The sequence below is a fragment of the Dendropsophus ebraccatus genome, chromosome 9, assembly GCF_027789765.1.
Source record: "Dendropsophus ebraccatus isolate aDenEbr1 chromosome 9, aDenEbr1.pat, whole genome shotgun sequence".
NCBI lineage: Eukaryota > Metazoa > Chordata > Amphibia > Anura > Hylidae > Dendropsophus > Dendropsophus ebraccatus.
Genome location: NC_091462.1, coordinates 118,003,202 through 118,019,070, shown reverse-complemented (window position 1 = coordinate 118,019,070; position 15,869 = coordinate 118,003,202). Strand labels below are relative to the sequence as shown.

The 15,869-nt window shown below is 47.9% G+C and overlaps 1 protein-coding gene across 1 annotated transcript; it reads right to left on the bottom strand.

The window, feature by feature from the left end:
* Positions 1-4,817: 4,817 nt before the first annotated feature.
* Positions 4,818-14,651, bottom strand: LOC138801660 (uncharacterized). Its single transcript, XM_069984704.1, has 4 exons — positions 14,223-14,651; positions 8,475-8,601; positions 6,093-6,166; positions 4,818-5,427 (listed from the first exon to the last, which is right to left on the bottom strand). The coding sequence occupies exons 1-4, from the start codon at positions 14,548-14,550 to the stop codon at positions 5,042-5,044; spliced, it is 915 nt and encodes a 304-aa protein (XP_069840805.1). The 5' UTR covers positions 14,551-14,651; the 3' UTR covers positions 4,818-5,041.
* Positions 14,652-15,869: the final 1,218 nt, after the last annotated feature.

Below are 15,869 nucleotides of genomic sequence, written 5' to 3'. Positions count from 1 at the left end.
ATAGTAATACTGTCTCCTGCTGTGCCCCCATATAATAGATACTGTTAAAAATACATAATACTGTATACTAATAATGTGTACTTACCCATCCCTGCACCTTTGAAGCACTGACTTACAGCTCTCTTACAGCTTACAGCCCCTTGCAGCTCCTTATGCTGCAACGTCACAACGTCAGTCAATCAGTGATTCGGGAGGGACATCTCTGCAGTTACTTACTGGCTGAGCAAGCAATCCATTACCCTGGCCGTGACTTTGGCTGCGGCTGTCAGAGAGCTTTAAGTCAGCACTGCGAGGGTGCATGGATGGGTAAGTATACATTCTTTTTTATGCACCAGCACCCTCTACCTGAAGATGATTTTTTATTTTTGCAGGAAAGAACAGGGGGGTCGGAATAGTAAAGGGGGTCAGGAACAGGTCAGTACGGGTGTAGGGAAGAGTCTGGTTGGGGATGGGTGGGAATGAGAAGGGATCTTTTCTTGCTAACGGTGAATCAGATTTTCCTTTTTGACTCTCCTGACTCTCCGAGTTCTTGACTCTCCGATAATAGAAACAATCGTGTTTGGGTGCATTGCCAGATTTGTTTGTTTGGGAGAGAGAAGTTCTGACTCCATTAGGAAAAGAGACAAAGTTCACATGGAGAAGTTGGCGATGCCGACAATGTACCCATTGGAGATAATGGACTTTTTGTAGCCCAAAAAGGTACAGAAGTGTCTCAGGGCAGTCAGTAGCCTTTGTAATTCTGGGGGACCCATAAATAGTGGGGTATCATCAGCAAAACAGGACGGTGTCATCTAGATTCCTGGTTAGTCAATAGTTCTATTCTAGTAACCACTGGACTGTCCGAAGGTGTTACCGATGGTCTGCCACAATCTTGAGGATTAGGAGAGTCATCTCTTGTAGATGTGGCAGGAACCAGGTTCCTTTTCGCTCTTCTACTATCCAGAATATCTTGGATTGGTAACGTCCTTAAATCTCGTGCTGCTAGAGTGACATTGTCAGCAGCTCTGGGAAAGCAACTTTTCCAGCAGCCATTAATACACAGATTCCATAGGGGTGAAAAAAAAAAAAAGTGTGACTGGTGTTGTAGGAGCGCTGACCAAGTTAGTCTTTTAGCCTGTATTTCAGATGGGGGGAGCGGCTGCCGTGACTTGGTCGTGCTCTCCACCCATCCCATCTAGGGGTTATTTTTGCTGGTATTAGTTGGATCCTGTATGCCCAGAGCATAGGCTTATTATATACCATGGAGAGACCAGAGTACAGTGTAGGGTCCATCCCAGCCATGAGGCCACCTCATCGTGGTGGGGTGGTTCACACTGTTTGGAACTGGTAACCAGAATCCCCATTATTTTTATGGAGAATTTCTTTAGCAGGTGGGGGGGGGGGAAGGGGTTGCTTTTAGTGATTTACATATGTGGATTGGGTCTGTGTCTTGCCATTAGCGATGAGCTGTTGCATGTTTTTGTGTGTCTACAGATTCCATATAATATACCTGTCAGGGTCAGGCCTTTTACAGTTCGCATATTGACACCATTCCTGCGTTTTGGGTTGCTGTGGAAGTGTCCTTAGCATTGGCGTGTTCTCTACATGAGTCCTATTCTTCTTAAAGGGGTTTGTGCAGGGAAATCGTTGACACTTAGGACATTTCCACGGCGATCTGAAAAGTAAAAGGACTGACAGTGAACGGATTCACTTTAAGGCCATGTTCACATGCCGTAACAGACCGGCTGTTCCATGACCCGGCGGGGTCACAAAGTACCTTAGTACCAGCGTGCGCCCGCATCAGAACTCCCTACAGCACACAATGAGCCGCTCGCTTCATAGTGTGCACTGACATAGGTTTCTGTGGCCACAATTCAGCTGTTTGCGTCGCCGTATGGGATCCCGGCCGGAGTGTATACTATGTGTATACACTCCGGCCGGGATCCTATAGAAGTTCATGCAGCCGTACTTTTACGCTGTGTGAACATAGCCTAAGGCTGTTTTTACGGTTCGTCCAGCAATCTGTTTCCTAAATTGGACCCTTGTCTTGCTTAACTCTTAGATCTGAAGCATTTATCCTTTAAGGTTTGTATCTTGTGTCGATAGCCCATGATAAGTGCTCAACTTACCTCGCCGCTTCAGGACCCCCACCAGGCTTGGGGATCTCAACTAGACCCAACGTCACAACCCAGTTGATTGACTGGTCGCTCAGCCAGTCAGCAACTGGGGGGGCGCTGTTGCAGTCACTGATTGGTTGAGCAGCCAGTCCATCAGCCAGGACGCGCATTTCCCCCTGAGTTGTGATGACATCTTCTGGCAGGGGTCCCGGGGCCGATCATGCGGCGGATGGCAGGCAGTACTTGGCTGGACTTCTCCTTTAAAGGGAACCAATCAGTACAATATGGCTCCCAGGTGCGTCTGCCGGGTAGCTTTATAACAAGGGAAAAAGTGTTTTACTGCAGGACACAAGGCTTGAAGAGGGGTAACAACTAGTCATCTGGGCGGGGAGCTGCCTATAACTAGTCACGGCTCTCTGCCTGTCAGCGCATAGTGTGTAAATGATTGACAGGTAGAGAGACCCGTTAGTAGTCACTCTATCAACCATCTCTGCAGCGCTGCCAGGCAGAGAGCGGTGACTAGTCACAGACAGCTCCCCACCCAGATGACTAGTTGTCACCCCTCTCCCAACCACGTGCCCCACAGTAAAGTACAGTACTTTGTCCCTTATCCTAGATCTGTAGGATGCACCTGGGAGCCATATTGTGCTGATTGGCAGAAGCGGTCTTTGGCACCAAGCACCCCAAGTAATCGCTTGGGACCCCCAACATCCAGGGGGGCCCCCACGCTCCGCTCTTCTCTTGTGCTCAAGACCGCTAGACAGGGCCGCTGCCCCGCTCGCTGCTGTGATCTGAACTGTAACTATGAGCACTCGTAATGAGCGCTCACAGTTACATGCAGCAGCAGCACTGACAGGGCGGGAGCCATTGGCTCCTATTCTGTCAGTCACTCTTGTGGCCGCAGGAAATGTTTTCCCTGCGGTCACAAGTGGCCGCTCTGTCCTTGTGGTGCCGGTGCTGCAGTGACATCACTGGAGCATCGGCACCAGGACAAGGGGAGTGCGGCCTCTTGTGATCGCAGGGAAAACCCTTGCGGACACAAGAGTGAAGAGAAGAGGAGACGCCCGGACCCAGGTGAGTGTAAGTGTTTGTTTTATGGTGTTATATACTATATGGTAGGGGGAGTACACAGGGGCCTGTGTAACTGGGGGAGCGCACAGCGGGGGTCTATATAAATGGGGGGAGCACACAGTGGCGCTATATAATGGGGAAGACACAGGGGGGCTATATATAACTGGGGGAGCACACAGGGGGGCTATAGACTACTGGGGCTTCACAGACGGGTCTATATACTACTTGGGTCAGCACACAGGGGGTCTATATACTACTTGGGGCAGCAGAATGGGGTCTATATACAACTGGGGTAGCACACAGGGGGGCTATAGACTACTGGGGCTTCACAGACGGGTCTATATACTACTTGGGTCAGCACACAGGGGGTCTATATACTACTTGGAGCAGCAGAATGGGGTCTATATACAACTGGGGTAGCACACAGGAGGTCTATATCCAAGTGGGGGAGCACACAGGGGGGCTATATACTACTGGGGGAACACACAGGAGGTCTATATCCAAGTGGGGGAGCACACAGGGGGGCTAAATACTACTAGGGGAACACACAGGGGGTCTATATACTACTGGGGGAGCACATAGGGGGTCTATATACTACTGGGGTAGCACACAGGGGTCTATATACTACTGGTGGGGCACACAGGGGGTCTTTATACTGGGGGAACACACAGGGGTCTATATACTACTGGTGGGGCACACAGGGGGTCTATATACTACTGGGGGAACACACAGGAGTCTATATACTACTGGTGGGGCACATAGGGTGTCTATATACTGCTGAGGCAGCACACAGTGAGTCTATATACAACTGGGGGGCACACAGGGGTCTATATACTACTGGGGGCCCCAGACATAACTTTGCTTGGGGCCCCAGAAATGCCAAGACCGCCCCTGCTGATTGGTTCCCTTTAAAGTAAAAGTCTTAAAGCTGCTTCATCCAGATGGATAAGGGAAACCATTTCCATTTGCTTTATGTAAGTTGGGTTAGATGCAACCTATAATAGATTATCCAGAGAAGTGTCTACCTCCTCCTGACCTCCTGAGCCGCCTTCTGGTCCCTGTCTCATGTGTGTGAGGTACTCTAGGCCGGAGATTGGAGAATCCAGATATTCAGCCATCAGGAGAGTGTCACTTATCCACAGTGGAAATCCATCTTACCTAATGGGTCCGTGCTAAATCCCCATCCCCATACTACAGGACCCAAAGGAAAGTGTCATTTTTACTCACTGTAAATTCTATTTCCTTTAGTCCACAGAAGCAGCACATATATTCCCCATATATTATTATACAGCAGCAGCACATATATTCCCCATATATTATTATACAGCAGCAGCACATATATTCCCCATATATTATTATACAGCAGCAGCACATATATTCCCCATATATTATTATACAGACTGTGTATTGCAGTTGTAAGGAGCGCACAGTGAGGCTATGGAGTAGTGGGTGGTATATGGGCTGCACCATTACACTATATTGTTAAATATCACCACATGTCCCATTGTTGCAGGAGGATAGACTCTCCCCATTGGTTCTGCTGATTTGAACTAAAGGATAAAGAATTTCCGATGAGAAGAAATGACCCGGTCCAAATTGGAGGATCCTTCTACTGTAACACGGCACAAACTTCATATGTGTACCGCCATCTTTGGTGTACATTTTATTTGTGGTAGGCAATGTTGGTCTATTGAACCCTATGGGCATAAGGCAGGCACACCATGGGCATATACTGGCATAGCTCTTTGGGATGACCCTGATGCATACCCGCAACGCACAGGTATGAACAGTCCCGGATTATAAAGGAAAAGCATCAGAAACACTCATCTATTTCTTCCATCGGCCTTGTGGATGTCATCAGGTGCGGTTAGCTTCTAAGATAGGAGGCAGCTACTTTCTTCTTCTTTCTCTTTCTTTCTTCTTTCTTCTTCTTCTCTTCTTCTCCTTTCTTCCTCTTGTCTCCACTCTTGTTCTCTCTTCTCCCGGTCAGCCTGGTGTATATAATCCAGCAGGAACTTCTTCCTCTGCACCCAGTCTTTCCGGGGGTCTCTTTTTTGTCCCAGGCGGAACGTGACATCGGTCAGGGCGCTGTGGATGATGGTCAGGATATCCCTGGTTCTCCCCTGAGTTTTGATGTGGTCTTCCTCAGTGTAGTTCTCTATGGATATAATATTCTCCGCTCCCATACGCTTAAATGCGCTTTCAATCTCAAGAAAGTTTCCACTTTTTTTTTTGGTGATGACAACGATGGGGACGACTCCTGTAATAGACAGAGGTGTGAGCGGATGTTGTGTATGATGGGCGTGATACAACCTTACAATCTACTGACACCAGAACATGCACCCAGAACACAGAAGCACATGGTAATGGATCGTGGCCACCATCTAGGATCAGGGTCCTCTCTACTCTTGTTTTATTGCCCCATAGACTGTAAGCTCTTGTGATCAGGGTCCTCATTCCACTGGACATGCTTTCACCATGGCACCCCTGTAATAAGTGCTATTAGAGGACAGTAAAGTTGGTGTGTCTGTGTGTGTGTGTGGGGGGGGGGGGGTTGTTTGCAACTGCAGATTTTAACTTAGGCTCTAGATCACACTCAGTGCTAGACATGCACAACATGCACGCCTGCTCCCTTCCCACCCCTCCCTGTCTTGCCTTATTGACCTGCATGGTTTAGTGCTACACATCGAGCCAAGTACATCAATTAATGAAAGGAAGGGTGGAGGAGGGAGCAGTCATGCATGTTGGGGCTCAGCCCATCCTCTCACAGGTTATCCCAGAGTCTAATCTAGAGCACACAGTGACATTGTACTTTATAAGAAGCCTATTCATACTTTGTATCCAACATTAATCATGGCCACAGAAATGATATCAGAATAATAAGAGAACCTGCCATTTGGCTCTTTCAGTCTACACATATATTACCTGTCATCCTGACACAGTTGTCCATAAATGTTTGTACTTCTTGTTTATCACTGGAGGAAAACCGACACGTGGCGCTGTAGAAATAAATAAAAGATAATGATGAAGATGGGGAAATGAATGGCTGTTAAGATGGTGATGGTGGTGGTGACGATGATGGTGGTGAAAAAAATTATGGCTGTAATGATGGTGATGACGATGATGGTGGTGAAAAAAATAATGGCTGTAATGATGGTGATGACGATGATGGTGGTGAAAAAAATAATGGCTGTAATGATGGTGGTGGTGACGATGATGGTGGTGGTGACGATGATGGTGGTGAAAAAAATAATGGCTGTAATGATGGTGATGACGATGATGGTGGTGAAAAAAATAATGGCTGTAATGATGGTGATGGTGGTGAAAAAAATAATGGCTGTAATGATGGTGGTGACGATGATGGTGGTGACAAAAATAATGGCTGTAATGATGGTGATGGTGGTGATGATGATAGTGACAATGGTGGTAGTGGAAATTATGATGGAGATAATGACTGTAATGATGATGGTGATGGTATTGGTTATCCTGGTTGTGGTGATGATAGTGGTGGAGATCATGACAGTAATGATGATTGTGATATGGTGGTGGTGGTGATGATGGTGACAGTAGTGGTGATGGTCCTTGTAATGGTGATTATGCTTGACATAATGGCTGTAATGATGGTGGTGATGAAGATGATGGTGGTGAGGATGGAAGTGATGAGGTTAGTGATGATGATAATTACGAATAATGATTGTGCTGATGGTGGTGGTAATTGTGGTGATTATGATGGTGGAGATTATGACTGTAATGATGATTGTGATGGTGGTGATAATAGTGATGACAGTGATTACTGTGGTAAAGATTATGGTAGTGATGACAGTGACCATGATCATGATGAAGGACATCTCCTGTCTCTTGGTGGGAGATGTACGACATCTAAGGGCCCTTTTACACGGAAAGATTATCTGACAAAGATTTGAAGCCAAAGCCAGGAATGGACTATAAACAGAGATCAGGTCATAAAGGAAAGCCTGAGATTTCTCCTCTTTTCAAATCCATTCCTGGTTTTGGCTTCAAATCTTTGGCAGATAATCTTTCTGTGTAAAAGGTCCATAAGTGTCTGAGTGTGAAGAATGTGTATAAAGCCCCTATTACTTGGGGCTATGAGAGGAAGCAAGCAAGCGCCGACCTGTTGCTGCTGGTGCGTGTAATAGTGCTGGCAGCAAGCAGGTAAGAGTCGGGGGTGTGGGGGAGCTTCAGGGGGCTGCCTGTGTCATGGCAGCAGATCGCTGCTATCATGATCAGTGATTTTCAGTGTGTTGAAAGACAATGATCAGCCAACATCGTGCATGTCGGCTGATCGTTGTCTTCTATTACACGAGACAATTATCAGCTGTAACTGCCGGTATCGGTCAAATGTGGCCAATAATCGCTTTGTGTAATAGTCTTGGAGTCTCTCCAGCACAGTCTTCCTACCCAGTGAAGCAGATGGGTGTACAGTCCTGTTACTGCTTACTCAGCGTCCTCCCCCACACCAATATGGCTTCCTGTGAAGGTCACCTTGCTTCTCACTGTCTGTTCAGTTGTTGGCCTCAGATATCAGCTGTATATAAATACCTCAGTAAACTGCTTTATACTGATCAGCAATAAGGAATGAAACCCAAGCGGTCACTGCCCCTCCTTCTCTGGTTGCCCAATAGTGTAAGGGTGCAACCATAATGTCCACAAGTTGTTGATATAGCACCAATAACATCCTATCAGGCCAAGAGAAGACCCCACCTCTGCAGTGGTCCATGGTGCAGGACACTCTCGCACTGCACTGTATCTGATGAAGAGAGCTCAGGCTCTGGAAACGCGTTATATTTGTGCTATCTGAAATAAATGCTTCTTATTGCTTTCACCTAAAACTTTGGTCCCATGACTTTGTGAAGACAGCGCTTGTGTTTCCAAGGAGTTTGGCAATTTTTCCTTTCCTGCAATTGTACACGGGCCCCACATAGGGAGCATCCCGGCGTGCTACTCCATACTAGTTTGCAGTCTTCAGCACCAGGACCATTCGGACTCTACATCGATACCCCATTTCAGGGGTGATATGCATTAAGCCCAAGTGGCAACAAGGTGAGCCTGCCACCTACCTCACCTTCCTGTACGGTATCACACGAGGCGCCGCCTCTTGCCTGTTTCCTTTTTCTCTACTATTAAGCCTACAATGAGGCTTCCCCTCCTGAAAGCCTCCAGAAAGTTATCATCCCTGCTGCATGGACAGCAATGACCCTAAGATCAGGTTTCTTCTGCTATTAAGATAACATTGGGACTCAGTTCTGGTCGAGCAAATACCTTTAGCTATGGCCCAGGCCCACTTACCTGTATACTAGGATGGGGACAATGAAGTCGGAGTAGTTTGGGTTGAGTTCAGCATCTTCCAGCCTGTGCATCATATCTCTGTAGTTATCTGACCACTTCACTGTCTCACCGATGGGGATGAAGTTTCCTGGAAATTACCAATGGCACCGTATATTAGTGTCTATTAAAGGGGAAGCGCACACAAGTTATGACCTCCTCAAGAGTAGTTGTTAACTGACAGGCCTCACTCATAACCTCCTGTGCTCAGACGCCACGACTGTACAGTAATGCTTATCTGCAGGGGATACGAGATATAACACACAATGAGACTACAGCAAAATGGGAGAACCGACCATCCAGCTAATAAATAAGCAAAAACACTATAGAGAGGGTGAACGGCCAGAGCTTTATTAGAGGGATTCTTTATCTTCATAGAACCGGTATGACACCAGCACTCAGGCTTTATTCCTTCTTATATTACTGTATAGGCTTTATTCACTATTACATTGCTGTACCTGCTTGCACCGATTATTGCTCTTGTAATGATACTTTCATCTAAAGACTGTCTATCTATCCAACCATCCATCCAGAAATAACCCACAGCACTCACAACGATAAACGTGCAAAAATGTCTATCATTTATTCCATCAAACATTATAAAAGCTTGTAGTCATGCATATAGTAGTCAAGCCCCACTGTGCCACCACATAGCAGTCAGGCCACTCTGTGCCCCCATATAGTAGTTAGGCTCCTCTGTTTTCATATAGTATCTAGACTCTTCTGTGTCCCTTATATAGTAGTTAGGCCTCTCTGTGCCCCATACAGCAGTTAGGCCCCTCTCTGTCCCTATATAGTAGTTAGGCTCCTCTGTTTTCATATAGTATCTAGACTCTTCTGTGTCCCTTATATAGTAGTAAGGCCTCTCTGCGTCCCCGCATAGTACTTAGGCCTCTCTTTGCCCCATACAGTAGTTGGGCCCCTCTGTTTTCACATATAGTAAATAGGCCTCTTTGTTTCTATATACTAATTAGTCTTTACTTCGCCTCCATATAGTACAGGCTCCCCTTGTGTCTCCATATAGTAATTACACTCCTCTATGCCCCTATATACTGTAATAGGTAGGCCTCTCCATGCCCTCATGTTGCAGGAAGGCCCATCTGTCCCCAATCTAGTATTTAGGCCTCCTCTATATCTATATAGTACTTAGTCCCCACTATGCCTCCATATAATAATTAAACCTCTCTGTTTCCCCCATATAGTAGTTAGGCCTTTCATGTACTGTTTCATACCTTCTGTGCCTCCATAAATACCTTTGAGCCCTCATATAGTAGTTAGGTACCACTTTGCCCTCATATCGTAGTTAGGCTTCCACTGTGCTCCAATTTAGTAGTTAAGTCCCTCTGTTTCCATATAGTAGTTAGGCTCCTCTCTGTGCATATATAGTATTTAGGTCTCTCTGTGTGGGTAGTATGCTCCAGTTTAGGCACTCCCCTGTCTGTAATGTCAATTTATAGTTACCCCCCAGTATGCAGTATTCCCCACATAGTAGGCATCTCCCCCATAGGTAATACCCCTATTAGCTCCAGAGTAGATGTATTTCACAATTTAGGGACCCCTTTTAGGTACTCCCCTTTGGTAGTTAGCTCCCCCAGTATGCACAAACCCCCACATAGTAGGCAAACCCCTGAAGGTAATCCCCCTGTCAGTGCTGCCTGCACCACAAGAGTGATTTGCAGGTTTAGGAGTTAATGGCAATTACTGCATTTTACTGTATGCTTTTATAATGAGCACATACAGATAAAGGGCCATATGGAGCACCCGTCAGCTGAGTGGGCCCAGGGGGCCTGCTCGAGCTTAAAACTGTCTGTCAGCACCCCCAGCCACACAGCCGCAGCACTGGATAAAACACTGTACAGGAGATGGAAGCCTTGGCTCCTCACATTGATTCAATGGGAGCTTCTATGCTGTAAACCAATGCTTCCATCCTAAACAGTGTAAGGACCCAAGGCTTCCAGCGCCCTCGCAGTGTGTATTTCCAGTGCAGTGGCTCTGACGATCAGATGATCAGTGCTGGTGCTGGGTGTTGGCAGCTCACTGTTCATCTAATGGTGGCCTATCCTGTGGATCAGTAGTGTTTGGCCAGAAAACCCCTTACGGCCTTATCATTCCCACAGGGAAGATCCGCTGCTGTTATTTGCTCCTCTGAAGTCTTTCCAAGTTGGCAAGTAAAAGCCTTTAGTTATTGTAGGTGATTATGTGTGTATGTGTGTGCATATGTGTATGTGTGTGTGTGTGTGTGTGTGCACTTGTGTGGTGTATGTATATATGCATGTATGTCTGTGTGTGTGTGTCTGTGTGTATGTATGCATGTATGTCTGTGTGTGTGTGTGTGAACGTGTGTGTGTGTGTCTATGTATGTGTGTGTCTGTGTGTATGTATGCATGTATGTCTGTTTGTGTATGTCTGTGTGTATGTGTGTGCATGTGTGTATGTATGTGTGTGAACGTGTGCGTGTATGTGTATGCATATTTGTGCATGTGTGTAAGCATGTATGTGTGTGTGCATGTTTGTGTATTTATGTATGTATGCATGTATGTCTGTGTGTGTGTATGTGTGTGTATGTATGTGTGTGAACGTGTGTGTGTGTATGCATGTGTGCGTGTATGTGTATGCATATTTGTGCATGTGTGTGTGTGTGCATGTATGTGTGTGCATGTTTGTGTATTTATGTATGTATGTATGCATGTATGTGTGTGTATGTGTGTGCCTGTGTGTGTATGTATGTGCCTGTTTGTGTATGTATGTGCGTGTATGTTCCTATGAGCTTCACTCGTTGTCACTGGACTGTCTTACTTCCACCAAAGAACCTGTGGGCCTGCCACCTAGGACAGAGAGCTTCCACACTCATGCACCCATGCGTCCGCTACCAGGGGCGTAGCTAGGATTCATGGGGCCCCATAGCAAAAAACTGTATGGGGCCCCCCTTCCCTACATACTATACATATATAGCTCTCTCCTTCACTAATCCTGCACTGATAATCCCTGACCTCTGCAGGAGCTCAGAGAACAGAGGTTATCAGGGTAGTGAGGCAGAGAGCTAATTGTCTTTAGCTTATTAACCCTTTCTTGTGTTGCAGCATGTAAGAGTACATTGGGTCACTTACACACTGCAGTACATGAGAAGTTAAGCAGAAGGACACAGGAGGCTCTTATCTTCCCTCTGCATCCCCCAGTCCCCCTCCCCCCAGGGGCCCCACAGCAACCGCCTTCCCTGCCTCTATGATAGCTACTCCACTGTCCGCTACTACCCTATATAACCATCCCTGAACCAGTGGCCTAGCTACCATGGGGGCAGGGCAGGCAGATGCTATGGGGCCCCAGCTTCAGAGGGGCCCAGCCCCGCCTGGCCTGTCTCCCCTGTCTCCATGGTGCTACAGCACTGACAGCAACACACTGTCAGAGAGCTGAAGGGAGCCGTCTGCAACCCCCTCTCAAGCACCTCCGCACCTCCCCCTGACACAGACTCAGGGGGCGTCCTGCATCAATGTCCCCCTCTCTCCACAAGTGATAATAGTCGCTGGTAGTTTCCGATAAGCCCTGCCCCCTTTGTGGCAAGCCCCGCCCCCGACGCCCACCGCGGGTGGGATATTAGCTCACCGGAAAAGGATCTGAGGAGAAGAGACAGCCTGAAGGATGGTAACTATCACTGCTAGCTTCCCTGCATCCTGTATAATGGGGGGTCACTCAGCTTCCCTGCATCCTGTATAATGGGGTCACTCAGCCTCCCAGGCATCCTGTATAATGGGGTCACTCAGCTTCCCTGCATCCTGTATAATGGGGGGTCACTCAGCTTCCCTGCATCCTGTATAATGGGGTCACTCAGCCTCCCAGGCATCCTGTATAACGGGGTCACTCAGCTTCCCTGCATCCTGTATAATGGGGGGTCACTCAGCTTCCCTGCATCCTGTATAATGGGGTCACTCAGCCTCCCAGGCATCCTGTATAATGGGGTCACTCAGCTTCCCTGCATCCTGTATAATGGGGGTCACTCAGCTTCCCTGCATCCTGTATAATGGGGGTCACTCAGCTTTCCTGGCATCCTGTATAATGGGGGTCACTCAGCTTCCCTGCATCCTGTATAATGGGGGTCACTCAGCTTCCCTGGCATCCTGTATAATGGGGGTCACTCAGCTTCCCTGGCATCCTGTATAATGGGGGTCACACAGCTTCCCTGGCATCCTGTATAATGGGGTTACCCAGCTGCCCTGGCATCCTGTATAATGGGGGTCACCAGCTTCCCAGCATCCTGTATAATGGGGTCACCAGCTTCCCTGGCATCCTGTATAATGAGGTCACTCAGCTTCCCAGCATCCTGTATAATGGGGTCACCAGCTTCCCTGGCATCCTGTATAATGAGGTCACTCAGCTTCCCTGGCATCCTGTATAATGGGGTCACTCAGCTTCCCTGGTATCCTGTATAATGGGGTCACTCAGCTTCCCTGGCATCCTGTATAATGGGGGTCACTCAGCTTCCCTGGCATCCTGTATAATGGGGTCACTCAGCTTCCCTGGCATCCTCTATAATTGGGTCTCTCAGCTTCCGCAGCCCACACCCTGCAGGTGTCTCAGAGCCGCCCCAACCAGCAGAGACTCCGAGCGGCCTGCTACCCCTCACCCCCACCCCAGGGCACAGCGTCTCAGAGCTACCGAAGGGGGGACAGCACCATATCGCCGGGACAGGTGAGTATGTTGGGGGGCCCCGTACACTTTTTTGCCATGGGGCCCCATGAATCCTAGTTACGCTCCTGCCCTGGTAATGATACTACACAGCCTATCCAGCAGCGCTGACCCACAGGCAAGTATCATCGGCCCCTCACAGCCCAGAAGTAGCTCATCCATGGTAAGTGCCTAGTGCAACAACCCTCTTTGTATCCCAATGCTACATAAGATAGAGGAGGAATAAATACTGCCATTACCGCTATGTGAGGAGAACAGATGTTCTTCCTAGTGTAGCCTTAATGGAGGACTTCTGGGAGCGCTGCCAACTTTATTTTTGTAGGAGACCAGGACAAGTTAACCTCTGCCTGCCCAGCCCCACCATGACCTCACGACGCCCAGCCTGCAGCCCAGTCATACTGTGCTCACGTGTCCTGTGGAGATCAATGCCCTCCCTGCTCCGGAGCACTTAATGCTGCAACCACTCAGCTGCAACGGTGAGACCCCCCTACACAAAGGTCACAGAGAAGCTCCAGACTGCTCCTGATTTACCCTACACTTGGGTCATGAAGGATGGTTTTGTGCTTTTTGCAGGATGACGTGTTATTTACTGTCATCAAGAAAAACTGAGCACCTGATCCACGTCGAAGCAGCAATGTAGCAAATATGGCGCCTTGGTCTTTTCTTACAGTCGCACCCTCCTTACTCTTGTTATAACAGTCAGGGTAAATGGAATAAACTTAAAAGAAGAAATAGGATTTGGATTCATCCCCAGGAGAGGCCCTGACGCCTTCTAGTGCACAGAATGAGACAACGGCCAGAAAACCCCCAGTTTGTGACCCTCGGCCATGTTTCCCTTGGAATGGGGAGTCAGGGAGGAGCCCTTATACCGGGGGGGGGGGGGGGGGGGTTATGGGGGGGACACCATGACTATGGATAAAGCAACATTCAACACCCTCCCCCCACCTGCACTGTATGGTGGACATTAGAGGACATGACACAACGGGATGTGAAGCAGGAGAATGGGAAGACCACTAGTCATATTCCACTTACCCAGTTGGGCGTACATCTCGGCTCTCTCAAAGCTGGTCATCTTTATATATCCTCTGTTGTCCACTATGGTGATGTTGTTGGTGAGGTCGTAGGATTTTCTTACCATGGTCATGGCTCCTCCTCCATGTTCTGTATCTCCAGAAACAGCAAATTGTACGAACCTTTCTCCATCATCGATGACGTACTTACAGGAGTTGATGAATGATGATTTCCCGTGACCGAGGAAACCAAAGAGCTGGAGGAGAACCCGGGAGTATCCCTGATTCCCCCGAGGACCATCATCCAGGCTGAAGTTGAGGATATTTGCCCTGAGCTGGCTGACATCCATGTCTGTACACGGCTCCTTCTCCTCTGAGTGATATCTATATACGGGTTGCAGCTTATATAGGCTGCAGAAAACTTTCACTTTCAATTTCCAGGAATAAGATGAGATTTGGGAAGCTCAGCTATGGTTTCTGGAAAACAGGAGAGGCGGGGGGGGGGGGGGGGGCGCAGAGAATGTGCTCCTTCAAGGGGCTGCAATAAACCGAATGCTGAAAAGGTTCCCTCCACTACAGACCAGTTCTGTCCAGTCCAGTGATGGATGAGTTACAGTAAGGAGACGTGTCCTTTCCTCCAAAGCTACCCCAGATACTGTCTGACTCTGCATGGCAATATCTACACGGCTCCAGCAAAGTATGGAAACATCTGGGAGATACTTCCAGTCCTAAGGGCATATGCCACCATTATTCCTGGTACCTACACAGGCTTCCGGCCAGGGCTTTGTGGTTACAGACCTGAATCATTCCATAGAAAACTGCAGCTCAATATTCGTGAGAACCACATTGTAATTCAAGACATAGAAAACCCGCGTAGAGCCAGTAACCTGCACATATGCCCTTTATAAAGCATCTCAGATCCGGAGAGTGAAGTGTATCTGGGCCAGAGAAGAGGTGAAGAAGACAAGGAGTGAACAGGCAAGAAGTTTAAAGCTGGACGTACGAGTAAGACCTGTCAGCAATGCCGGCCTAGCATGGTGAAGTGTGCATGTGCTTTTAGTGGGGAGAAACCTGTCGGCAGCTTATCTCAATTGGAACAAAAAGACCAGGCAGATAAAATCCAACATGCTTAGCTGTTCTTGCCCCTGTCACCTGCCATTAAAGGGGTTATCCAGCGCTTCAAAAACATGGCCACTTTTCCCCTCTCGTCTCCAGATTGGGTGGGGTTTCAAACTCAGTTCCATTGAAGTAAATGGAGATCAATAGCAAACAACACCTGAACTGGAGACAAGAGAGGGGGGAAAGTGGCCATGTTTTTGTAGCACTGGATAACCCCTTTAAGAAAAGCTGATTACACACAAGTATGTACAACCTGATCACTACAGACAGAGGTTCCACTCCCAACCCAAAGCAAGTATATCTCCCGGAAAGAAGTCAGCGGTACAGCCGTCCCATTACATCCACATTGATTAAATCCACGGGTAAAGCAATGTCTATACAGATGTACAGAATGTGACGGGTTTCGATGTGTAACATCTTAGTCACTGCATAAAAACATAGGGGGACATTTACTAAGGAGTCTAAAGCTCCGTTCACACGGAGCAAAACTGGCGGAATTCCGCAGCGGAGAATCCCACCAGCCTCCGTGTCATAATGCCAGTCTATGGGA

Excerpts from the sequence above, each read along its gene's own strand:
- LOC138801660 (XM_069984704.1), bottom strand. The coding sequence starts at position 14,550 with ATGGATGTCAGCCAGCTCAGGGCAAATATCCTCAACTTCAGCCTGGAT. Across the intron at positions 8,602-14,222 it reads CGAGATGTACGCCCAACTGG|GAAACTTCATCCCCATCGGT; the intron begins GTAAGTGGAATA and ends GGTAATTTCCAG. Across the intron at positions 5,428-6,092 it reads CAACTGTGTCAGGATGACAG|GAGTCGTCCCCATCGTTGTC; the intron begins GTAATATATGTG and ends TGTCTATTACAG.